This window comes from Trematomus bernacchii, unplaced genomic scaffold (genome assembly GCF_902827165.1).
Source record: "Trematomus bernacchii unplaced genomic scaffold, fTreBer1.1, whole genome shotgun sequence".
Taxonomy (NCBI): Eukaryota; Metazoa; Chordata; class Actinopteri; order Perciformes; family Nototheniidae; genus Trematomus; species Trematomus bernacchii.
In genome coordinates, this window is record NW_022988098.1 from 8,467,849 (window position 1) to 8,495,574 (window position 27,726).

Here is a 27,726-nt window from a genome sequence, read left to right on the forward strand (position 1 = left end):
TGCGTAAGCTGTGAGAAAGTGACACTGATCTCTCAACACCAACATTACAGAAATACACTTTTACTACAGTGTACCAACCCTGAGGGGGAAAGGGAAAGCAAAGGTAGGAGTAACATGGTAGCTATTCTATTTGATCAGTTTTATTGTGTAGCACTGTTGGAGGAGCCTGTGACCTCAGATTGTCATTGATATATCTACACTGTACAGGTGACAATACAATTCTTTAAAAAAGGCAATAAGGTATAATTTGACCAATCTTCAACAAAAGGTGGTACCTCTTTTTGCCGCTGCTTTTAATTGATATATACATATCTCACACTGCACTGTAACTTTATTCATGTACCTTTGTTATTCATGTTTTATTATCTTTGCTTTTAAAGGAGTGTTTTGAAATGCCATTTTATAATGTGTTTCTTAATGCTCTTAATGTGTAAAGCACTTTGAATTGCCTTGTGTTGAAAGGTAATTTATAAATAACCTTGCCTTATCCATTACTGTCAAATCCAGACATAAAAAACAATGTAATAACTTAAATAATACTTTCATATTTGGATATTGTGATATTAAAATCATTGCCCTTCCAGAAGTGTACACATGAGTCACTGTTGAACAATTACATATTGTTATCGATGTTGAATTTAAAGCCATATGTTCTTGTTTATGCGGTTTTAACAGTGAGAATCTTAAAGGGGACCTATCATGCAAAATGCACTTTGGTACGTCTTTTATACATGAATATGTGTCCCCGGTGTTCCAGGGAACTCACCAAGTGTCAGAAAACACAACCCTCTCTATTTTCCTCCATACCCAAATCTCTAAAAAAGGGGCTGCAACGGATCTGATAAAAACTGATCCAGATTTGAACACTGTCCTGACGTCAGGACGGTGGCGCTACGGCTATTGGGCCAACTCCACCAATCAGGAGGAGACAGCCACGGCCATTGCCGTTCGAAAGCGCTGGAGACGCTGTAGTACATATGCCAGGCCTGTAGATGGTGCTGTTCTCACAGAATCAGCCCTTGCAAAAACAGAGCTAACATTTTTCAAATTGAGCGAAATGAGGCATGGCTAAAATGCATGATCTGTTTGGTATTTTGAAAAATAAAAAGTATAAATATGCCTTATATAGGTATGGTCCTACACTACATTATTCAAATATAGCATGATAGGTCCACTTTAAGTAAAGATTGTGTCAGTTAGTTCACAATATCGTCAATGTGTCTGATACTTTTTCATACAAAATGTAGTAACTCAAGTTGTGATAATTAAACCAGCAGACTATGAGGATTTCTTGATAACATTCAGTACATGTTCTCATATTAAATCACTATCATATCAAGAGTATTTCATTATGAATCTAAGCAGGCGAGCCATCTGTATCTAAATCATGTGTTAATTTAAAAACACTCTGCAGAGAATTGTACCTCTATGCATTCATTAAAGTTCATAGCCTACTATTATTATTTCAAATCAATACTATATTGAATTTTCATATATTTATTTAGATTTTCGTATTGTTACTGCTTTCTTGTATTACTTTTTAATTCTCTTGATGATTCAGTTTCATCTTAACTTCTTGACTGTGTGTGATGTGCACACACGATCCACATAGTGCAAACAATCCCAAAACAACCCACTATCAGTTTTTAAATGGGAATAAAAGCACTTCATTGGAGGGACGGAGAGGGAAGGAACATCAGGAACAATACTATGTTGGTGGACAGCGCCTCCTGCTGGATGAACATGTAATGACAGGCGCATCCACCTGTGATGGGAATTCAAACAGATGGAGAAACACCATGCTGTGTCCCAAATTGCTCAATAAAAGTGGCATACAATATATAGAATAATGGAAACAAAGCCTATGCGAAGAATAGTCTGCACTTTCCTAAAAATCATGTTAGATTCAGTTAATTTCCTAACGAAGTTCAGATCTAAAGTACCTGATGGATTATTCCACAATGACAGAGATGTTAACAAATTTCAATCTGGAATATTAATCTACATTTAATATCGGAATGTGTAGAATCAACAAAGCATGTACAAACATCTGAATAATGTCAGCAATCCGATGTGGAGAAAACCCATGCTGTGTCCCAAATTGCTCAATAAAAGTTGCATACAATTACCAGCAAGAGATAACATGGAAACCACCAATATGAGGTTAAACACTGGTAAAAAAAAAGTGTTTTTGATGGAGGAAGACATATATTTTTTACTTGAAAAAATGTTCATTATTAAATAATACATTTGATTTGTACGGCATTTTAGTAGGATAGTAGTATTTTAAAGTGTCAAAAATATAATAATCAGACCTTTTAGTTCTTCAAGTAACTCAACTCAAACTCACCAACTCACTCACTCAGCATCATCAGACAGGTTTTTAGGAATATGAGCATGTCCACATTTCCAGGTAGAAGCTGGGATGTTTGGGCGTTTACAATATCCCCTGCTGTGGAAAAAACTCTCTTGCTTGGTACTGATGTTGCTGGGACAGAGATATGCTTTGGCCATGGGTGACAGAACTGCATTGTCTCTCCACCACTTCAAAAACAATACAGTGTTTGCCAAGAAGGTGAGGCTTATTGACAGGGCGAGATATACATATACTGTTGGTACTTGTCAATGTCTCTAGGTATGTAAATGTAGCCCTGTAAATACGATGTCCTTTTGTGTTATCTGTTGTTTTATGTTCATGTTGTAACCTACTTGCTGCCATGTTGGACAGGTCTCCCTTGAAAAAGAGATCGATGACCTCAATGGGACCACCTGGTTAAATAAAGGTTTAACATTTTTTTGATTTTGTCAGTTTCACGACGGTATCGAGACATTTATTTATCGCGATATTCGATATATCGTTACATCCCTACCAAACACTATTAAAAAATCATAAGTTTACACGTCATGATGGTCGAACATTATTCTGTTTGTAGGTGAAGTTCAGCAGTCACAATGTGAAAAAGAATGGCAAGGGAAACATGGTAAAGGCAATTAAGGTATAAGTTTAATATTTTTTTAAAGAATGCATATACAAAGAACAAAGACTTTAGACAGAGCATTTGGTTTTTGCACCAAAACAACAACAGGTTATAATAATTATACTGACTTTGGGCTGGAAATGAACCCAACTCTAAGCCACCAGTTAAAGAAAAACAAGGACCAACCAATCACAAACAGTCTCTCTGCCATTGGAGTTTTTTTTTTATTTATTTAACTGAACCAATCAGAGCGTGTTCTTGGTATTACCTGGCAGGTAAGAGTTCAGATGACCCCTAAAAATGTAAAAGGAGTGAAAGTAACCTTTATTTTTTTATATATTTATATATATAAAATAAAAAATAAAACAGCACAAACAGAAAATAATGAAGAAAAAAAACATATTTTGGTAAAAACACCTGGAGCCTACATCAACATTGTGTGCCATTTTACATTATAATTACATCTGTTAAAAGTAGCATGTAGAAACAGAGACCAGAGCTCAGCAGCCACGTACAGTCTGAGTGGGACCAAGAGAGAGGACACTGTTACATTTTCTCTGGATCTCCTGATTTTAAACATGTCTGTCTCTCCTGTACCCGCTCTAAGTGTAAATGGATGACGACCCCTCCTTTGGTCCCTGGCATCGCACGAAGAACACCGCTTTGTTCTGCTAACACTGTTTGAGTTCCCTGCATCTAAAAGGCCAATTCCTTTAGTGGAACCATTTCTACCGGACGCCTTTTAAGCTCTTCACGTGATTACCGCACTCCTTGAAAAAACCGCCACTAAAGAGAACTGGATACTAAAATGGCAATATGTTACTATAGTTTTAAAAGTTCCTGGATGTGGAGTTTTTAGCCGTATTGATGTCGCATTTTTTCCTTAGTGGTTAAGAGCGCGTCTATCCAGAACATGGAATAAATATCTTGTGTGTTTGAGGGTGAGAAAAAAGGTGGGTGTTGGCAAACAAAACACTACTTTGTTAGCATTTCTTCTGGTAGTGCTGGTAGGGAGGCGGGACCAACAGTGTGATCTGCAACCAATCAGACAGCTGGGATGGGCTGGGGGCGGGGCTTTTTTTATATATCCATGAAACCCTTTACATTGGCTGAAGACATCTAAATGACTTGGGCATCTAAAAGTTGACCTGGCTGCATCAAAATCTATCAAAAGCTCCACAGAATGGATTCTACTTGTGTGTTAGCTCGACATCTGGATCCCCGCCTGAGACCAAGTCCTATCTCTTCGTTTTATTGCAGAGAATTATCTGAACTGTGGGCTGTTTCGCTTCTTAGTCTTCTCTATGGAGGGCGGGGTGTGTGTATGTGTGTGTGTGTGTATTTAAGATGTGTGTATGTGTCATATGTGTGTGTGTGTGTGTGTGTGTGCTTTGAAAAAGGGAGGAGCCTCTCATAGCAGCACACATTTGCGTTTCTTCTTGGGCTCTGGGGGCTCCAATGCAGCCAATATCGCCTCATCAAACACATTCTTTAGGCCTTTCTGTGAACAAACAAACAAAAAAACAGGCTAAATAAGGAGGCAACGTAAACACAAACAAGTCAGCAAATAAAAAAGGTACAGGGAAAACACAATGTCAGCTTAAACGGAGGGAATATAAGTGAAAACCAAAAGGGGTGTGTCATAAAACAGTCGGATAAGAAATCAACAGTAATGTAAATGATTTCAAGAATCAGACCAACTCAAGTATGTTGTGTGAAGCCAGGGATAAAGTGTCAACAACACAAATCACATGCTTTTTGAAATGCAACGTGAAGCTGAAAACAACAGGCAGGTCAACCAAAAAGGAGGGAAAAGGAAGCAGAACCCCTGAAACAAATCATTCCAAATGCCGTGTTTTCTTTGCTCTGCTTTTCAGATTAAAATGGCTCACTATGAAATATTAAAGACCCCAAGCTCTACTCTCATGAGGAGTTCCTTTCCTCTTTGTGTTTGCCCTGAGCTTTCACCATGAGCTTTGGTCATGTGAGAGTAAAGCAGAGCTCCTCACACTGCTTCACTTAATGCAGTAAACCGATAAACCCCTCCGCCCAGGACTAACGTGTGTGAGACAAAGAACTGGAAAAACAAGCAAGAGAGCAAGTTAATTCATCCTTTATTCATTATTTTCACATGTCATTTCACACAATTATAGGTTTGTCTTTTTTCCGGTGATCAAGACGGCATGATGAGCAGCAGTTATGTGTCATACATAGAGAAAGTTGGGCCAACATAATTCAGAAAGCTATAAACTAGATCAATAAGACCATGAAGCAACTTAATGAAGTGGTTATCTTGTAAACAAAATATGACCGAACACTCCCTATATAAACTTAACACAAAAAGTAAGGACATGTGTTTGGTTTATTGATTTCTATGTTGTAACAATGCTTTTCGGCAATAAATCTTGTACCGTTGGAAAGCCTGTTTTCTTACCTTTCCAATGGTACCACATTTGTGAGGAACATGCATTTGTGGGATGAGCAGCAGAGATGAGTATGAGGGTTGCGCCCATGACAAATCTCCTCTGCCAATGCCATGGAATGGAAAGGTAAGAAAACAGGCTTTCCAACGGTACAAGATTTATTCCCGAAAAGAAATAATCTACCAAACACAAATGTCCTTACTTGTTGTGATAAGTTTATATGACACAAGTACTTAAAAGCCCTCACTTAAGCCAGACTTCAAGTTTTGTTTACATTAACAGTAGTACAAAAAATACATTAGCAGTAGAAATGGAAGCTCTGTTTATGGTTGAGATCAATCCCAGCCCCCACCCTCATTTTAAATCCTCCCAACATCGAATAGTACAACACACGGGAAGGGTTGAACTCAAACAATGGCTACATCCCAAATTACCTCCTACTTCCTCTGTTAGATACCGCTCCACTGTCGGCAAGGAGCCATGTTAATAAGCCGAGGAAAGGAAAGTAGTAATACCAAGCCCCCAGGAAGTGCGCCAGACTCTGAGGAACAAATTCGTAGTGGCCAAACGGCGGTACTACAACTTCCGTATCAGTCGTGAAGTCCCTGGGCCCAGAAACACTTTTCCCCATTGACTAACATTGGGAAAGAGACGTCTGTAAATCAGCGGATACTTTTTTTTAAACTCAATGAACTACCCAGTATGAACTATTTTATAGCCCTTATTATAACCATTAAGTCCTTAAAGTTGTCAAATGCACTAAAAGCCGAATCTAGATTTATTTTCTCTCTCCATTCATTCTACTGAGCCGAGAGTGGGAGCTCGGGGGGCGGGGCTTAAGGGGCGCATGCTCTGTGAGCGCACATACGGGTTCTTCTGCTCTGACAGCTAGGCATGATGGGTAATCTGTGACGTTTCGCTCTCTCAAAAGTTGGGCCATTTTGTCCTCATGCGCCAATGAGCAGCTCTCATAGGAAAGAACGAGACCCCGCCTCCGACCACGCTGTATCCAGTTCTTATTATACATCCATGAGTAATACAGAGTGTAAGAAAGCTGACATTAACCACAGAAGAAGATGTAGATGAAAACACCAAATGGCAGCCATTACAGGTTAGAAAAACTACAAGAAGATCAGATGGTTAGTGATGCATGCTGGGAGACAAGTTTGAGTTGGAATGTATTTTCCTAAGGGGTAGTAGTTTGGGAGTTTACGGAGGATTAGGGGAAAGTGTGAATTCAATATTTCTGATCTGACCAAAAGTGATTTTTTTTAAGCGCTGAGGAAAAAGTAATAGTAAAAAAAAAAATTCTCTAAATTATGACTTTTTTCCCAGAATTATTTTATCGACAAATTCACACTTTTTTCCCCCATATTTCTGACTTAAATCTCAGAATTCTGACTTTCCCCCAGATTTTATCGATAAATTCACACTTTTTTTCTCAGCTTTTGAATTTTTTATCCGAGATTTTCGGGGGGGGAAAAGTGAGAATTATTAGTTTCCCTCAATTTCTGACTTTTTCCCCAGATTTCTGACTTAAATCTCAGAATTCTGACTTTTTCTTCCACATATTCACACTTTTTTTCCTCAGATTTTGACAATTCTTTCTCAGAGATTGTCGGGGAAAAAAGTCTTAATTCTTCATTTTCCTCAAAATCTGACTTAAATCTCAGAATTCTGACTTTTTCCCTGAATTATATTTCTCTACATATTCAGACTTTTTTTCTCAGATTTATGACTTTCTCACAGAATTTCGGGAAAAACTAATTATTTTTCAGACTAATAGGGAAAAAAATGTATTTGGACTTGTTCCCTCTATATTTTCGGGGGGGAAAGTGAGAATACTTTTTTTCCCGATTTCTGACTTTTAGCTCACACACATTTGATGGAGTTGGTTTGTTAAGTGACTGAGATTGATCTAGACTCTGAAAGCAGCACATGTAAATACAAACAGTTACAGGGGAGCAGAAAGACGGGGTAAATTAATGAAAACACAGAAAGAAAACTGTCATTTAGAAGTGGAGGAGGAGATGAGAGCAGTGGCACAGAGAGATGTTAGAATAAACAGCATTTCCTCTCTCCCTGCGTCTCGGGGGGCTCTAGGGCGGCTAGGATAGCTTCATCAAAAACATTCTTCAGCCCTCGCTACAACGACAGAAGAAGATAGAGAACAGGAACACAGTTAGCACAGAAAACACAGAACAAGAGAGAGAGGAGAGAGGAGGAAGAACATGGAGGAACAAAGTGTTAAATACAGGCAGAAGGGATGAGGGTTATAGTGTTGGGATGGTACAGCAAAGAGAGTGAGTGGCAGAGGTGGGAAGTAGTGGAGTACAAATACTCTGTTACTGTACTTAAATACATTTTTCTGGTATCAGTACTTTACTCCACTGCTTATTTTTCTGACGGCTTCTTACTTTCTACTTCTTACATTTTGAACTCAAATACCTGTACTTTCTACTTCTTACATGTTGAACTCAAATACCTGTACTTTCTACTTCTTACATTTTGAACACAAATACCTGTACTTTCTACTTCTTACATTTTGAACACAAATACCTGTACTTTCTACTTCTTACATGTTGAACACAAATACCTGAACTTTCTACTTCTAACATTTTGAACCCAAATACCTGTACTTTCTACTTCTTACATTTTGAACTCAAATACCTGTACTTTCTACTTCTTACATTTTGAACACAAATACCTGTACTTTCTACTTCTTACATTTTGAACACAAATACCTGTACTTTCTACTTCTTACATGTTGAACACAAATACCTGTACTTTCTACTTCTAACATTTCCCAAACAGGCTGGTTCCTTTAGTTTGAATGTGTGTTTGGTGGCGTGATCATTATTATTTAGAGTCATTGCGTGCCTATTGATTTGAACACGATCCGTGTATCCATCATTTCCTGGTCTTCTCTAAAGAAGAGGGACCAATGAAAACGTTGTCATGTTGCCGTTGTTCAGCATGGAAACATTCATTAGCTAACAATGACATTATTGTTCTATTAATATAAAGGGAGGTCAGGTACTCTTTAAAACAGCTGCTAGTTATGGGTACTTTTTACTGAAGTACATTTCAAAGCCCTCTTTACTTTCACTTGAGTAAAGAAGTTTAGTCAGTACTTCTACTAGAGTATTTTTAAACACGAGTATCTGTGCTTCTACTTGAGTAAAGGATGTGTGAGTAGTCAGAGAGCTGAGACAGGAAACAGGAAATGACATCATCAGCAGCTCAGTAACAGTTGTGCCAGGGAGAGAGTTGGAGGAGGAAGGAAAGAGAAGAGAGGCTCCACCTCGACTCCATCAACACTATTGTTCTCCGCTCATCTGTTCTGCTGTGACTCATGTTCCCTCCTTGAGTTTCTAACACTGCTCCACTGAAGCCAACACAAGCACTCTCAGTCGTTTCTCAAGTTGTCCTGCACCATTTGGTGGGACACTTTAATCCCACAGGCCATTACACTGTTAAGTGCCCCGATAAACATTCCTCTGTAAATCATCTTGCAATCTACTTATTTCTAAAAATAGTTGAGTCAACGCAATAAACCGTATTTCATTTAGTCTTAATTTACAATATTTTATTTCATATTCTGTTCTTGTACATATTCAATATACATATTGTTCATTTAAATGAATCTCTTATCTTATAGTTATTTATCATTTTTAACTTTAACTTTATCCTTGATTGTATTAATCTGTGTGAATCTGTGCTGTCCTGTTTTTCACTCTCACCCTGTTGCTGTTAAAATACTGAATTTCCCCACGGGGATTAATAAAGATCCATCTTATCTTATCTTATTTACATGTATATCAGGGTGGTCCTTAGTGCCATGTACATTTTCAAATTCATTTATTTTAAGCTCCAACCCCCAGAATTCATTCTATTAGTCAAGAAAACTCTCCTGGTGAATGTTTTCCTCAATCTGACAACATGTACCCCGATACCACATGTGTCAAACTCAAGGCCCGGGGGCCAAATCAGGCCCTTGGTGGATTTAATTTCTGCCCGCAGGATAATTTCTAATTACTATTCGATCTGGCCCGCCGGTATATTGCACACCCACCTTCACTGAATCCTGAGGATCTCCTCAGCTCAGAGCCTGAGCCCAAACATTGATGAACTTGCACCCAAGATGAGATGCCAAGTATCTGGCTTGACCTAGCATCACAGAGCAGCACACTGAGCTCAATGGATGTTTCCTTCTGCACTTTCTTTCTTGTGACAACAGGACATGTTTGGTTTTTTCTTTGAGGGAAATTGTTTTTTTGAAGCTGTTGTTGGCCTGTGGAAAAATGTAATCATAAGAAATGACTCTGGAAAAGCTGCAGATAGAGCCATAAGAAATGAATGCAACTGATTATTTAATGTTTATGTTGTTTTTATAGGCAATCATTTAAGCTTTGTTAGTTCCAGGTTTAATATGTGCAATAAGTTCATTTCAATAAGTTCTGCAATAAACATTGAACCAGTCCGGCCCTCGACTAGTACCCATTTTTGTATTTTGGCCCACTGTGTATTTGAGTTTGACACCCCTGCTCTAGACTTTCCGACTTTCAATTTTAATGTATATAGACTTTTTACACTACTTTTTATTTTGTATTTTATTATATATGTTGGATTGTTGGAGGAGCTCACGTCAGAATATTTTCATTGCCATTTCTACACTTTGATTTTCTTGAATTTGATTTGTCCTTTTTTCTCTGCACCTCAACAACAGACTTAACAGGTGAACGTCCTCCGCCAAAACACACAAGAAATCTCTTGAGCTTCACGAAAAAAAACCAGCATGTTCACATTATGAGACATGTAGCTCCTCGAGGATAATGTTAACCATTTGGTTCGCTAACTACTGATATCTTCACATCTTTATTAGCTGATCCAAGTTAGTGCCCTTCGGAGCTGCAATGTGCCCATTCTGAAAGTGTAGACACTATCAGAACACCTTTCTCTCAGATGGTAGGAAGGGATATCCTATGATCAGGCCACTTTGTGCTTTGAGACTTCCAGGAAAAAGGTGCAAAAGACCAAACTATTGTCAATCTCACTGGACCTTATTGGTTTGGGAGATACCAAGTGTACTAATCCTCCTTACAAGAACCCCTACAAGACATTATTCTAAACAATTACATTCTACAACCTGTAAACGTCTCTTTAACAGCCCTATAACAGCTACATGGAAACACTTTTAAAGTTACCAGTAAGCACCATGATCTGAAGTGTTTATCCCAAACAACTGACAATTTGTACTTAGCAACACCAGTGAACTCATGAGTAAGAAAACTCCCTGAAACCAAACCATCACGCAGAACAGAACCTATCAACAATGAGACCAAGGAGGTACGAACATGTTCCTCTTTCCTCCTTTTTCCTACTTCTTGCCGTTGAGATTTGAATCAAGTGTGTTCAATTCTGTATATCAATAAGTGATGACTGTATAACTGTAGAATGTACCTGCGTGAGGGCTGAGCACTCCACATATTTCACAGCCTTGAGGTCTCTCGCCAGTTTCTCAGCCGTCTCCGGAGCGATGGGCTTCTGCTTGTTCTTGGCCAGCTTCTCTATAGTGGAGGGGTCATCCCGCAAATCAATCTGAGTCCCAACTAGCAGGAAGGGGGTCTTTGGACAGTGGTGGGTGATCTCTGGAACCCACTGGAGACACACACAAAGGGTTAATGCAACATCTGACATGCTATATCACAAGATCTTTACATTGGGTTTACTGACTTAGCTGACTGATCAGCTGTCAGGGAGTTCAATCTCAATCTTTATTTATTTACATAGCACATTTAAAACAACCTCAGTTGACCAAAGACAATATAAAATCACACAATAGGAATAAAATAATAGCACAATAACTAGAAACATATAAAAACAGTTCAAGATGTTCAGATCAATCACAGAACTCATTTAAAAAGTCTTCAAAAATTATAAGAAACTACAGTTTTCCCCTTTTCAAGAGGGTGTCCTCGTCCAGTAAATCAATTTTCTCCACATATGTTCTCCTCTGCACAGCTACAACATGTGTTTAGGCTTTATTTCCATCTGTGTTACTGAATTGGTTAATTGACCATGGCTGAGAGTAGCTGTTAAAAGCTCAAAACAATGCTAACACTGCAGTACAGTAGCAGGTAGTTTTTAGAAAAAGGGCCTTAAGCTAACTAGTTTGTTCCAGCTGACATTGAACATTTAAAACCTCATAGGCCATATTTTATTTTTACAAACATATGATTTGACTGTGAAGTCCCGATCACTCCCTAATGTTCTATTGTTCGTACTTTTTAATGTGTAAGGCATTTCAGACAGACTAACTTAAGATGCACAATTACTATGTCTTGAAAATAAATGCCAAATGTCAATACAAAATATATTGCACATTTTTTTAATTGTTAGCATTCATAAAAGGCAGTGAGCAGCTCCAACAAAACACTCAGTAGCCGCTAAAAGAATACAAAATATGCTATTCAAAATAAAGAGAAAAGGGAAATGTACCTTATAAAATCTGCTAATGACAAATCAAAATGATAAACTGTGACTATTAACTTTAAATATCCTTAATAATTCTGTGTATTTGGAGATATAAGAAAGAGTGTATACATCAGGGCTATTCAATTAGTTTGAAAATGATCCAAAGCAAGGGGCCGGGAAAAAGATGACTTGAAATATGAGCAATCATATTAAGAGCTTCAGATACAGTTAATACTACAACAGCATAGTGGAGTGCATATATTGTGTTTAATTAAATCAAACAACATAGCCCCAAGGCCTTTATAGATCTAAATGGCAAGTTCAGAACTCAGTAGGCCTACATGTGAAGCTAATTTAACCATCAACATCATTTCATTTGCTTTAGGTGAGATTATCTTATCATTCACGCAGAGATGCAATAAAGGACAGGAGTTGTCACTACAGTAGCTACTAGGTGGGTTGTCACTACAGTAGCTAGGAGGTGAGTTGTCACTACAGTAGCTAGTAGTTGAGTTGTCACTACAGTAGCTAGTAGGTGGGTTGTGGGTTGTCACTACAGTAGCTAGGTGAGTTGTCACTACAGTAGCTAGTAGGTGGGTTGTCACTACAGTAGCTAGTAGGTGAGTTGTCACTACAGTAGCTAGGTGAGTTGTCACTACAGTAGCTAGTAGGTGAGTTGTCACTACAGTAGCTAGTAGGTGAGTTGTCACTACAGTAGCTAGTAGGTGGGTTGTCACTACAGTAGCTAGTAGGTGGGTTGTCACTACAGTAGCTAGTAGGTGGGTTGTCACTACAGTAGCTAGGAGGTGAGTTGTCACTACAGTAGCTAGTAGGTGGGTTGTCACTACAGTAGCTAGTAGGTGAGTTGTCACTACAGTAGCTAGGTGAGTTGTCACTACAGTAGCTAGGTGAGTTGTCACTACAGTAGCTAGTAGGTGGGTTGTCACTACAGTAGCTAGGAGGTGAGTTGTCACTACAGTAGCTAGTAGGTGGGTTGTCACTACAGTAGCTAGTAGTTGAGTTGTCACTACAGTAGCTAGTAGGTGGGTTGTGGGTTGTCACTACAGGAGCTAGTAGGTGGGTTGTCACTACAGTAGCTAGTAGTTCTAGTAGATGGGTTGTCACTACAGGAGCTAGTAGTTCTAGTAGGTGGGTTGTCACTACAGTAGCTAGTAGTTCTAGTAGGTGGGTTGTCACTACAGTAGCTAGTAGGTGGGTTGTGGGTTGTCACTACAGGAGCTAGTAGGTGGGTTGTCACTACAGTAGCTAGTAGTTCTAGTAGATGGGTTGTCACTACAGGAGCTAGTAGTTCTAGTAGATGGGTTGTCACTACAGTAGCTAGTAGTTCTAGTAGATGGGTTGTCACTACAGTAGCTAGTAGTTGAGTTGTCACTACAGTAGCTAGTAGGTGGGTTGTGGGTTGTCACTACAAGAGCTAGTAGGTGGGTTGTCACTACAGGAGCTAGTAGTTCTAGTAGGTGGGTTGTCACTACAGTAGCTAGTAGTTCTAGTAGGTGGGTTGTCACTACAGTAGCTAGTAGGTGGGTTGTCACTACAGTAGCTAGTAGATGGGTTCGAAACCCGAGCCTGCCAAAGTTTTCAGGCATTGTCTTCCCCTCTATCTCTCAATGTAACACCCTCTCTGGAATAAAGGCACTCTGGCCCAAAAAGAAATCTTGAAAAAAAGAAATCTTGAAAATAAAAAAACAAGTAGATTACTTTTTCACATTATACTCAAAGGGCCAGTAAATATCACCACGGGGCCGGATTTGGCCCGCGGGCCGCCAATTGAATAGCCCTGGTATACATATTTCATTGGGAAAAAGAGAAGTAGCTCTAAAAGGAATGACTTGACTCACCTTTTCTTTGACGTTTTCAAAGGAGGATGGAGACACAACGGAAAAACAGACTAGGAAGACATCTGTCTGCGGATAACTCAGAGGTCGTAACCTGTCGTAGTCTTCCTGACCTGGAGACACCACAACAACATGTTTAACTCACAGTCTTGTTTCCAGCACTCTCTGATAATAATAATAATAATAATAATAATAATAATAATAATAATAATAATAAAGCTTTATTTATATATAGGGATGCAAACTCATCAGGTATGAAAAAGGTGACAAGGATCTGAGCCCCCCGACCCCACGGAATATCGGCTTTAAAATGAGGAATAACAGAGGATTTTAGCAGTCAGAACAACTAAAGCAGTTAATAATAACAGAAACGCCAAAGAGTCACATCTAATATAAATATATAAAAGCATTTATTTTAATTGTGTAGCAGTCAGTTTATAATTTTGGCAGCACTGTTGAGCATTTTGAAAATGTATTTGCATGCCTCTGTGCAAGGCTTAGTCTTTCTATCTTTATAGCCAGTGGTGTAAAGTAACTAAGTTCATAAACTCAACAAGTACTATATACTTGGGTACAATTTTGAGATACTTGTACTATATTTAAGTATTTCAATGTTTTGCTACTTTGTTCTTCTTCTCCACTACCGTTCAGAGGTAAATGGTGTACTTCTACTCCACTACATGTATTTAATAGCTTTAGTTACTTTACAGATGTGGATGAATGATGTGAAATATAATCAAGTGTTAAATCAGACTTTAGTTCCACCTGGAGTAAATCCACAAGCTACCCTGCAGTATACAAAGTCATTCAAACTAGCTGCACCTTTACCAGCTTTGAGAACACTTTAATGATCAATCATTATAAAACACATCATATATATTATTCTGAAATGGACCAATCTGCACAATGACTACTTTCACTGTCGCTACTTTCACTATATTTTGATGATGATACTTTTCTACTTTTACTTGGGGAACATTTTGAATGCAGGACTTTTACTGTAACAGAGTATTCCTACACTCTGGTACTTCTACTCAAGTACAAGATCTGAGTGCTTCTACTTTTACTCAAGTACAAGATATATACTTATACCACCTCCGTTTATAGGCTATGAAAGAAACTATTTGAAAACGAAGGCTAAAGCTAACGTTAGCAGATAGTGACAATGTATGCTAGTTAGCTAGCTCAACGATAATATTGCGACAGGAACACTTTTCAGTGCACATCACGCTCTGCCGCTCCAACAGGGAGCTCTGCTCTGAACACCTGAACGGCCCGTTCTAACAGCTGATAGATTGTGATGCGCCGGTGAAGATGGCCGCATCGTCTTCGTGCTCCTACGATGGAGCGAGGAGTCAGATTCAGCACTGCAGGATTGCTTTGCATCTACGAATTGGAGTGTGTTTGAGGACAATAACATCAACACACACACGGACACTGTCATCTGCTACATTGGGAAATGCATCGATGACGTGGTACCGAAGGTTTCTGTACGGACATTCCCAAATCAAAAGCCCTGGGTAAACGGTGAGGTGCGCGGCAAACTGAAAGCGCGCACTCTCGCGCACACAGCGGGAGATTTGGAGGAGTACAGGAAGTCTAGGTATGATCTCCGGAGAGCAATAAAAAATGCAAAGAGACAGTACAAAGAGAAGGTGGAATCTGACTTCAAAGGCTGTAACACTAGGAATATGTGGGCGGGACTAAGGACAATGACTGACTACAAAGGAGCAGCGGGGGGTGCTGCGGGAGTGTCTGCGTGCGCATCTCTCCCAGATGAGCTAAATAGTTTTTTTGCACGCTTTGAGAGCAGCCAGGCTGTGGAGGTACAGAGGGACCAGGAGCTACACTGCCCTTTTGTTTTAAATAGGGCAGATGTGTGTAAATCCTTTAAAAGGGTTAACCCACACAAGGCTCCTGGACCTGATGGCATCCCTGGCCGTGTTCTCAGGGTGTGTGCAGTTCAGCTGGCAGAGGTGTTCACAGACATCTTCAACAGGTCCCTGCTGCAGTCTGTAGTCCCCACATGTCTTAAACACTCCACCATCATTCCTGTCCCCAAAAAGACAATCATCACCTGCCCCAACGACTACCGCCCAGTAGCACTCACCTCCATCATAATGAAGTGCTTTGAGCGGTTAGTCAAATTATTCATCACCTCCTCCCTCCCTGAATCTCTGGACCCCCTGCAGTTTGCCTACAGAGCAAACAGGTCCACAGACGACGCCATAGCCCTCACCCTCCACACTGCCCTCTCACACCTGGACCCGAAGAACAGGAACACATATGTGAGAATGCTGTTCATTGACTACAGTTCAGCATTCAACACCATTGTGCCCTCCAAGCTGGCCATCAAGCTCAGAGACCTCGGGCTCAACAGCGCCCTCTGCGACTGGATCCTGAACTTCCTGACGGGCAGACCCCAGGCAGTGCGGGTGGGAAACATCACATCCTCCACCCTGATTCTTAACACCGGTGCCCCTCAAGGCTGCGTGCTCAGCCCTCTCCTCTACTCCCTGTTCACCCACGACTGCGTGGCCACACACAGCTCCAACACCATCGTGAAGTTTGCTGATGACACGACCGTCATCGGCCAGATCACAGACGATGACGAGACGGCATACAGAGAGGAGGTCGAAAACCTGACATCTTGGTGCCAGGAGAACAACCTCCATCTCAACATCAGCAAAACAAAGGAGCTGATTGTGGATTACAGGAAGCAGCAGGGAGAGGGACACGCCCCCATCGCCATCAATGGGACTACGGTGGAGAGAGTCAAAAGCTTCAGGTTCCTTGGGGTCCACATCACTGAGGACCTGACGTGGTCTCTTCACACCACCACCATCACCAAGAAAGCTCGACAGCGGCTCTTCTTCCTCCGCAGGCTGAGGAGGTTCAAAATGGATTCCAGGATACTCTGCAACTTCTACAGGTGCACGATAGAGAGTATCCTCACTGGCAGCATGACGGCCTGGTACGGCAGCTGCACCGACCTCGATCGTAAGGCTTTACAGAGGGTGGTGAAAACTGCACAGCACATCACCAGGACGGAGCTGCCATCCATGGAGGACCTTTACTCCCAGCGGCTCAGGAAGAAATCACTACGGATTATCAAAGACCCCCATCACCCCAGCCACAAAACTGTTCTTTCTGTTGCCGTCTGGCAGACGTTACCGCAGCATCCGGGCAAGGACAAGAAGATTCGGAGACAGTTTCTTCCCGCGGGCAGTGAGACTGTTAAACAATTGAACTGTTGAAACAACATCAAACATTCAACTGCTACTCAGTAGTATGTATCTAATACCTAATATATATATATCATTCCAATAACTTGTATATAGACTCATACTGCACTATTCCACATCATAACTTTATTTCATTTTTATAACTATTATTATTTTTGTATTGCTCTTGCTCTTATTGTTATTATGTTATGTTATTATGTTGCATTGTTGGAGAAGCCTGTGACATAAGATTTTCAACTGCATAATTACTCTGTAGCTATGTCAGATTGACAATAAAGAACCTTGAACCTTGAACCTTGTTCACCAGCGGTCCAGTCTGTGCCACAGTGACTCCGGACCACACAGTTAATATTAACGAACGCACCCGTAGGTAATGTAGCTGCTGAAGCTAGACCCTCATCCCGGAGCAGCAGAGCCTTATTATACATCCATGAGCAGAGCCGACAGGCAGGAAGACTCGAGCACACAGCTCGCGCTTCATTATAATATATAAAAAAAAGAACACCATGCGTGTCATGATGGCACATAACAGCTCGCGGCCGCAGATTACTCCGGGTCCAAGACCCCCCCCCCCATACCCCAAAAATATTTTTATTGCAGATCTACATGAATCACACAAACGACCTATTTTGGAATCAAAACGGCGAATTTCGCCGAAAGGTGACAAGTTTGCATCCCTGTATATAGCCCTTTTCATACAACACATGCAGCTCAAAGTGCTTTACAAAATGGCGACACATCACAAGTTAAAAACAAACAAGAACTTTAAAAGGTACATGCAGTAAAATATAACATGTTATCAGGTTCATAGACACAAGGAGGTACAATCTATGATAATACATATTAAATAAATAATGGTTTCTCTCGGGCAGATTAGACACAAGACAACTGAGTCGATGCAACAATATAAAATATAAAACCCCATAAAACAAAGTGAGCCTAAAATAAAAAGATTAAGACCTATAAAATAAATTAAAGGTAGGTAAATAATAGAGACTAAAAGAACATTTAAAGTGGAGGGTTGCTAATAAAAAGCTAATCTAAAAAGATGTGTCTTTAGCTGTCGTTTAAAAATAAAAAAAATTAAATTGACATATCAACCCTTCACAATAAAAACGTTTTGAATGTGTAATATAAACTGGATGATGAACAAAAGTACAGAAGTGTAGATGAAAATAAGACAGACGTACCTGCTGTATCAAACAAGCCCAGAGTGTAGGGCTCGCCTCCGATCATTACAGTTACAGCATAATTATCAAACACCTACAGAAACACAGATCAAAACCAAAGGTTAGCTACATCTCAATTGTGAAATATGGAAACATTATACTCGCACAAGAGCTTTATGGACATTTTCTATCTTCACAGTCTTCTGTATATTTGTCTTCCTCTCTAATGCTGGTTTATTACTATTTCTATTTTGAGATGTTTCTATTTTAGAATTGTTTATTTCTACTCTTTTAATTTGTTATTATGGGCAATGCCTTGTTTTGTTTTATGCTGCAACAACAACAAAAAGTCCCAAATTTGGATTCATAAAGTACATCTTATCTTATCTTGATATTGGAAATGATACATTTGTAATATAAATTACAAATATATCATTATACAGTCTATGGTCAGGCTGTGGGCCATTATCAATTTAAAGTGTGAAGGCTAAAAGATATAAAAAAGAAATGTATCTTTTGTGAAATAAACATGTGACCTGTTTTAACCCCCTGAAGGATTCCTGATTAGCATGAGACGGAAATTACATTGATACCAAATTAAGTTAAAGGTCCCCTATTATACTGTTTTTCATCAATATATTACAGGTCTCAGATCTATACAAAACATGTCTCTGAAGTGTTTGGCTCCAAACACCAAACAGATCATTGCAGCATCCCATAATCCCCTCTGTTTCAGCCCTGTTTCCAAAGTGCTGATTCTCTGTCTGTTACTTTAGATGAAAATAAGGAGCCCCTCCCCACGCCCCTCTGAGAGACATTTGGTTAAGAAGAACACAATGGTGCTCTAGGAGGAGATTCAGATGATAAGGTGGGGGGGGGGGGGGTTACCTTGGTTGGTGATTGGCTAATGGTAACACAAGCCAACACATCGTTATGACATCATAAAGTGGCCAAAATCTGATCAGCTCATTTTCAGACAGGTTTTTATAGAAATGGATCAGGACAAAAAGAGAGAGAATCTTTGTTCCTGAAACTTTCAGAGTCTCTTTACACAGAGGGGACACATGTTGATGTAGAAGAGACATGAAGAAGAGGGGACACATGTTGATGTAGAAGAGACATGAAGAAGAGGGGACACATGTTGATGAAGAAGAGACATGAAGAAGAGGGGACACATGTTGATGTCGAAGAGACATGAAGAAGAGGGGACACATGTTGATGTAGAAGAGACATGAAGAAGAGGGGACACATGTTGATGTAGAAGAGACATGAAGAAGAGGGGACACATGTTGATGTAGAAGAGACATGAAGAAGAGGGGACACATGTTGATGTAGAAGAGACATGAAGAAGAGGGGACACATGTTGATGTAGAAGAGACATGAAGAAGAGGGGACACATGTTGATGGAGAAGAGACATGAAGAAGAGGGGACACATGTTGATGTAGAAGAGACATGAAGAAGAGGGGACACATGTTGATGTAGAAGAGACATGAAGAAGAGGGGACACATGTTGATGTATAAAATACATGAAAAAGTGGATTTTGCATAATAGGTGACCTTTAAAACACACTTACCGTAGGAACATATTCAGAGGGGAACTTGTTAGTGGTGTAGGAGATGAGCAGGCATGTTTTACCCACTGCTCCGTCCCCCACTACAACACACTTTATGGTCTGCATAGCTGTGATTTACAGTCTTCACTACTCATTCAAGATCTGGAAGAGAAAAACAAACATACAACGAAACTCTATTAGTTTATGCCAACAGGACAAAAAATACCCCCCACAGCCTTTTGAGCATTTACCCACTTCTTCATTCACACATTAGTGCTTTGGGACCGTATCCCATTTGTATAAACCTTAATCCCATTTATGAAAAACTAAATATTCTAGCTGAAATACTCTGAAAGATATCACCATACTGTTAGTGATCGTGCCCACTTTCTGCGAAGACCCAGGCTTTAGACATGAAACGTAACAGAAACATAAACAACCGTGGCGAAAATGAAGAATATAGCAATAGCAATAGCCGCTTTCACACCAAGTACTTTGCCGTACTTGTCCCCAGTACTTAGTCCCGCCGAACTCTTTAGTCCCGGAACTGTCCTAGTAAATCGCGTTCACACCGGAATAAGTCCCTGAGGGAGGATTACACAAATGAAGCCGCTGACGTCACTTCTTCTTCTTCTGCTTTGGGTTTACTGGCAGGCCGCAAACAACTTCACAGCGTATACTGCCACCCAAAGTCCCGGGTAAATCGCCAGAACGCCGACACCTCCTCATCACTCCACTGCTCCCATGTTTTCTTTTGTGTTGCCATAAGTTAGTCTCTCTCCGTTGGTGCGCTGGGCTAATGCTAATAATGCTAATGCGAGCAAATAAAATGGCGGCTTCACAAAACTTTCCGCAGTTTTACGGGGCTCAAGGCTCGTCTCAATACCCCTCCTCGACTCCTCTCTTCCCCTCCTCCGGGACTTGACCCGGAAATCGATCAAGACACGCCATGTTGAAGGACGTCCCAATAGCTGAAATGCACACGGAGGAGTCGAGGAGGGGTGAGGGAGGAGGGGTGCGGGAGGAGACGAAAGGGAGGATACACGAGAGCAGACTACGCGGAAGTGTTTTCACTACTCGCGTATAAAAGCCCCGCCCCCACCTTCACAGCTGGTTGATTTCCTGAGAGGAAAACGGAGAACTGGAAGAATGAGTGGAAAAGCGTCACATAAATCTAAGTGCTCACAGCTCCGTGGGAATTATTATGTGCAATTCATTTCTTAAGGTTATACTAACAATTTAAGTCATGTTTAATGATCTTGAACGTCACTAAAACATAGCTATTAAGAAAGCTATTTCATAAATGGCTAGATCTTGATAAATAACAATTATTTGTTTTGTTTTGTGTTAAAATATTGAGTAGTTAAATTATTTAAAATGCACAGTCCTGAATGTGGGTTTGTGGTGAATGTGGGGATCTACAGGACACACATGTTCAGAGTAAAGGCTTTCACATTATTATAATTATAATTTTATTGAAATGTACATTTTACACCAAAACGGAACACAAAAGCAGGACCAACCATCATACATTGAATTCCTTGACTAACAAGAGAAAGATTCATAATTTAAATACATATTTAACAACAAATGGGCCGGTTCTAAAGGGTTATTCAGTTAAGCCCGATGAGAGGGGATACAGCTGTGCACATGTCATCATTAACAGACGTCGTTTAAGAGTGACGTTTGAGTGAACGAGGACATCCCAATTAATACCTGAGGACTCCTCTGTCCTCGCGTCACCTCCTCGTGTCACCTCCTCGCGTCACCTCCTCGTGTCACCTCCTCGTGTCTCTCGCTCGCATCTTACGGAGGCGGAGCTAAGACGCAAGGAAGGGACGCGAGTGAGGGAAAGGAGGAGTCGAGGAGGGGTATTGAGACGAGGCTTCTGTTTGCAATTCGCCCAGCCAATCAGAAATGTGAACCTTTTCCTCCCCAGGAAAGTACCACCTCTCTAGCAGGGACTAAAAAGGGGTGACAAGGTTCTTATGAACTAGGTTCTAGTTCCAGATCTTTTTAGTGTGAACGCAAAATCCCAAGAACTATCGGAACTATTCCTGGGAAAAGTACTTATTAGCGCCTAATAAGGAGTTTTGTTTTGAAAATCAAAAGAGGTTGTGTATTTTCATCCACTGCCCTACGTTGGACAGTGTTATAATAGCTAGTAGGAATAACGGTACTTGTGGGTTATCTGTCGCCACTTTTTTACGTAATTTTCCAACTTTTTCACAAATACAGATGTGTGTTATGTCGCCATTTACACAAAAATATACTAACCCTAACCCTCTCTAAAAAAAGAGCGTATTTAGAGTCTGAAAACAACAACAAAAAGTGGCGACAGATAACCCACAAGTACCGGAATAACTCAGGTAAAATCACACAATGTGGACACGTTATACAGATGTCATTAAGTTCAGTGAACAACAGGAAAGCTGGTAAAATAATGGATTATAACGAATGTATGTGTTTATTAGATCAATTATGTATGTCTTAATTTGTACTGTAGTGGATAGTGTGGACATTTTGTCTTATGAGAGACTGAGGTGGAGACCTTGGAAAGCACCAGATGGCATTTTCATTACTTATCAATGACAAACTGTTATCGTTACTATAGGAAGGACTCTGGCGTTAATCTGGAAGTTGAGGGGACCCAAGCCTTGAGTAAAAAAAGTCATTATCTACTTGACATAGGAGTGTTTATGAGGAGATAACCCTGTCCACTCACAGATTGATAGTCAGACTTCTGTGATAAAGCTCAGGGTCGATGGAGGTGTCCAGATGTCCAAATGAGTTTTTCTTTTTAAGGGGTTGAGGGGGTGAAAAGACCCACAGTTGAAGAACCACTTGAGTTACAAATCACCCAGTATAAATAAACGTACTTAACACAAATGCATTGCACACTTTGTGGCCTACTTGTATGGTGCGTTAGGATAAAGAAAATGGGGAATAAAAGGTCTAAATGCTAGAGAGAGAGCTTGTGATCTTCAGCAGCACATTTAAGAGGGTTTTATATTTTCAGATAATAAAGCGTTGTCATTAAACTCAAAACAGTCCCATTACAGTCGAGCTCAAGGCTTCAAAGAGCTCAACAAGCTCACAGAAATTGAGTTGTTTTTTAGGCCAAAGACAACTAAGCTAAAAGACAGATGGAGCAGGAACATTAAGCATATTAAACTGGGCCTGGCCAGTGCTGAAGAGTCATTATAACATAGGTTCTCGCTCAGGTGATTAGACAAGGATTCATAGGCAACAGTTAGACTATCATCTGTGTGTTAAGTGAATCAGATGGTTTGGGTTTTTTTACAAAACATTGCAGGAGGTGATAAAAAAACACGAAATATCTCCTACAAAAATGTGCTTTGGTCCACAAATATAGGGGCTTGGTTTATCAAACATTACTTTAGTTTCAAAATGATACCCAATGAGTACATTCCCACAGCAGTCAGAGGATAACATTGCCTACAAGAAACCTTAAAGGACTTCTTTCAAGAAGACATATTGATGTATTATAGTAGGAAATAACATAGTTGTTGCTATAACATTAGCTGTGGTTCTGGTCTTTGTGTCCCATTAAGCCGTGACAGTGAACCAGCAGGAAAAATACCCCGACTATGAAAAACAAGCATGCACAGAAGTCAAATTGAAAAGCTGCCTTTCTTGTCATATATAGCAAGTCTTTGTTTTAAGAACTGTTGGATGTATTTAAACAATTAATCTGAATGTAGGGCTGTGCAATTAATCGTATTTTAATCGCAATTACGATTTTGGCCTGCCACAATTACGAAAACAACATAATCGAAAAAAACGATTATTTTGCTTTGCTAGGTTGTGACAGTGCACTAGAACATATTTGATCTAATGTATTTTAGTCTAATTTATTTGTATTTATCATATTTATATATGTTTAGTAGCTTGTGGAAGTGCGCTCCAAAATATTTGTTGATCTTGTTTATTGGTATTTATTATTTTGATATTATTTAAATGTAAATATAAATGTATCATTTATTTTTGTATTGGTTTTTCAGTTGAATTATACATTCAGGGTAATCAACAGTTAAAAAGATGCTGTTCAAATTATTATTTGTATTTGTTTTGAAGTTCAATAAATGGATGTTTTCAAAGTCAATGAATAATCGTATTTAATAATCGTGATATCAATTATTGACCAAAATAATCGTGATTATGATTTTTGCCATAATCGAACAGCCCTATCTGAATGTGTCACCTCTCATTTGGTTACCCACACCTGTGCTTTTCTTAATGCAACATGTCAAAAAATATCACAGAACAGTGAAATAAATTTGATCTTAAACGTTTTTTTTTTAAGTGGCAGATACAAAAGAATGAAATAAATCTGATCTTAAATCTGTGTCTATTCCATTGTCATGCATCCGGACGCTTTGTGCATTTAGAGACAGCACGCTATATGTAGTATGTGGACCACAGTATTCCCCTGTTTCTACTCCACAAGTTAGTTTGTCAAAGCCAAGCCACTGCAGCGCTCTGCAGCAGGCTGTGGGGGTGGGGATGTCGTTGAGAAAAGGAGGAGGAACAAAAATGCAGGCACCAAATGTTACGGTGTGAACACGGTTTAACAAGGGAACAAAACACAGGTTGATGTCCGGCAGACGCTCAGGGAATTCTCATGGAGGGAGTTGTTAGAGGAAGCTGAGGGGAATGTAAACCCTCTGATACTTCCTACAACTCTGTTTGTATTTGTATTTACTTGCACTATTTTATTGTGTTGCACTGTTGGAGGAGCCTGTGACCTAAGATGTTCATTGTCATAACTACACTGTAGCTAACATGACAATAAAAGCCTTGAATCTTGAATCTGAAGGCATACTTTCAATGTAATCAAACTAGTGCAAGAAGTTGTTGTGGTAGTATACTAAACACAAATGTATGTAGTATGGCCTAACTGCTTCTGGTGATGTTCAACTGATAGATTAAACAGGTGGAAGAAGCCTCGACTGAAGCATAGACTCAACAGCTTGCAACCTTGACTAAGAGCCCATTTATTTACTGACTAAACCCCGCAGCTATGATGGAAATCTAGTCCAAATAAGACTCTTTAATGTGCCAGAAATCAAACTACATAATGTATAATATTGCTGGGTTTTACAAGCGTAGTTTTTTGTATTATTGTTTCTGCACAGAAACTAAATATGGATGCTTATGTACAGTAATCCCATATATTAGGTCAAGTTGTGTCAAGCATTATTCTGTAATCACCAGATCACAATATAATACTTTAATCTTTTTTAAATTGGCATTTTTTGAGAAACAAATTCAGAATCACAATGTTTTTTTCCTAGGGGGAACTTGGGTAAAAGGGCAACTAAAGTCATATTTAATTTGTGTTACAGGCACAATTTAGTTTCAATAATTGTAACTTCTATTCTCAAAACACTGAAAACATATTGATAACTTTGAATAACTTAATTGATAGATCCTTTTCAAATATAAAGACTGGCATACTTGGTCACGCCCCTTTTATTAGCACACAGCTGACTATAGTACATCCTGAATTTAGCACCCCCGTTTACTTAATTGAGAATGTATTTAATATCCAGACTCATTTTGACTTGAGCATTAAATCGTTACCCCAAGAATCAAATCAGAAGGTACCAAAAATATTCAGACTCTTACTACGTTTCTGTTACATCTGTATGTCATGTACAGTTTTACACAAAAGGTATTCCAACCAACCAAAGATGAGGAAAACCTGTGCATACATGCTAACCAGATATGTGTGCTATAAACACTGAATTTAACTTTTAAAAGTGTATCAAATCTGACCCGTGTTCATGTCTTTTCAAAAACAGATGCTTCTGCTAAACTAGAATCAAATATCACACAGATTCAGATTCATTCCCTCAACGATTGGTCACAGTTTCATTCTCAAATCATCTGTAACATATATTTAGGGATGCCCTCGTGCACAGCCTCGAGAGGAAAATGCTTCAACATCTGGCTCTTTGAAAGTTGACACACGCATACTGGGAAGTCGAAGAGATAAACCCGAAGCTGTTTTCTTTTGATATATTGACATAACATCCATGACGAGTTGTCCAAAGATGCACTTTCTTAACATTACATTGCATTTAGCTGATGCTTTTATCCAAAGCGACTTACAATAAGTGCATTCTAATACATTAGTGTCCACGAAACGTATGGCATGATGAACTGTGCGACCACAAGTAGTGTCAGATATTGTTACCATCAGAGCTGGAAGAAGTACTCAGATCTTGCAATAAAGTAGAAGTACCAGAGTGTAGGAATACTCTGTTACAAGTAAAGTCCTGCATTCAAAATTGTACTGAAGTAAAAGTACAGAAGTATTGGCATCAAAATATAGTTAAAGTACCAAAAGTAAAAGTAGTCATTGTGCAGATTGGTCCATTTCAGAATAATATGATATGTTTTGATTATAATTATTGATGTGTTTATGAAAGCTGGTACTTATTTAATCCAGTTGTAACTAAAGTCAAATTGAGGTGTTGATCATATTGTTTATCATTAATCTATATCTGCATGTAACTAAAGGTACTACATAAATGTATTGGAGTAAAAGTACCCCTGAATTGTAGTGGTGTAGAAGTACAAAGCAAGCAAACATGTGAAATACTTAAGTAAAGTACCTCAAAATTGTACTTAAGTACAGTATTTGTAAGTGTAATGAGTTACTTTACACCCCTGCCATTCAGCAATGTAAAAGCAAATGTTACTCAAGTGAAAGCACAGCAGCAAAATATACTTAAAGTACCGAAAGTAAAAGTACTCATTCAGCAGATTGGCCCATTTCAGAATAATATATATTACATTATGAATATTGATGCTTTATTATGTTATCACAGCTGGTAAAGGTGGTTTTATTTACTTTGTATGCTGCAGGTTAGCTTGTGGATTTGCTCCAGGTGTATCTCAAGTCTTATTTAAGTGTTTATTACTTTTGCATAAGTAACTAAAGGTTTGAAATATATAATTTAGTGGAGAAAAAACACACTATGTAGCCCTGAATAGTAGTGGAGTATAAGTACAAGGTAGCATAAAATGGAAAAACACAAGTACATGTACCTCAAAATTGTACTTAAGACCACTACTTGAGTAAATGTACTTAGTTACTTAATACCACTGGTTACCATCCACCTAATACGAGTTAATTTCGCAAGATTTGAGGATTACACCTGAGAGTTGGCTACCAATAATGTTACACAGTAGCTTCAGCTCGGATGCTTAGCTGCTGTATTTCGGCCACATCCCCGGCCTCAATCTGGCCTAATTTCCTGCCGACTGTTTACACGAACAATAAACCAACTAGCTGTCCCTCTTTTAGCCAAGTGAGTATTGGAAACCTTTCACCCAAGCATTGTACTGAAGCAGTAACGTTATAAACGCAGTTTTAAAATATAACAGTGTTACGCCTTCTCGTTAGCCGGCTAGCTAATAATGCTAACAAAATAACACCCTCTGCTATTTAATGCTTTACTCATAAGGCTTGGGGATCTCACATTATTTCAACACTCAAGTAACCAATATATTAGACGTCTAATATGGCGTATTACGGGCTAAAAGATGTGTATTATTAGGTCCAATATTAAAGACTGTTTGCTTTCTTAGCTAAATACAGTCCCTCTAAATAAGCTTTCTGGCTAAGCTAACCTTAGCGGATGCTGTAGCTGAATGAGAAATGCAATTTGACAATAACAATCCATGTACAACAGATGTACAGCATAACGTAAACTAACTGTGGGTTAAAAACTAACCATAGTTATAGCTTCATAACAGAATAAGTACATTTTTCCTTACCGTATCTTCTATTTGTGTCTCTACGCCGGGCGTTGGCAGCTCCGCGCTAGGGGCTTCCCAGTCAACAGTACAGGGGCACGTTGCGTGCCTAGGGATGAACTACGTCATCACGTTGATTAATGTTACAACAATTTATGACTTATTTTCTCTAAACTAGGGCGAAAAATAAAAAAACAACCAAGCATCAAAATGTTTTGAAACCCACGTTGTGA

General features: G+C 39.3%; 1 protein-coding gene across 1 annotated transcript; it reads right to left on the reverse strand.

The window, feature by feature from the left end:
* Positions 1–2,982: 2,982 nt before the first annotated feature.
* cdc42 (cell division cycle 42) lies at positions 2,983–27,600 on the reverse strand. The gene is made up of 6 exons (XM_034121672.1): positions 27,515–27,600; positions 19,724–19,864; positions 18,170–18,242; positions 13,738–13,847; positions 10,865–11,062; positions 2,983–4,479 (listed from the first exon to the last, which is right to left on the reverse strand). Exons 2-6 carry the CDS (start codon positions 19,826–19,828, stop codon positions 4,390–4,392), a joined length of 576 nt encoding a protein of 191 aa, XP_033977563.1. The 5' UTR covers positions 19,829–19,864; positions 27,515–27,600; the 3' UTR covers positions 2,983–4,389.
* Positions 27,601–27,726: the final 126 nt, after the last annotated feature.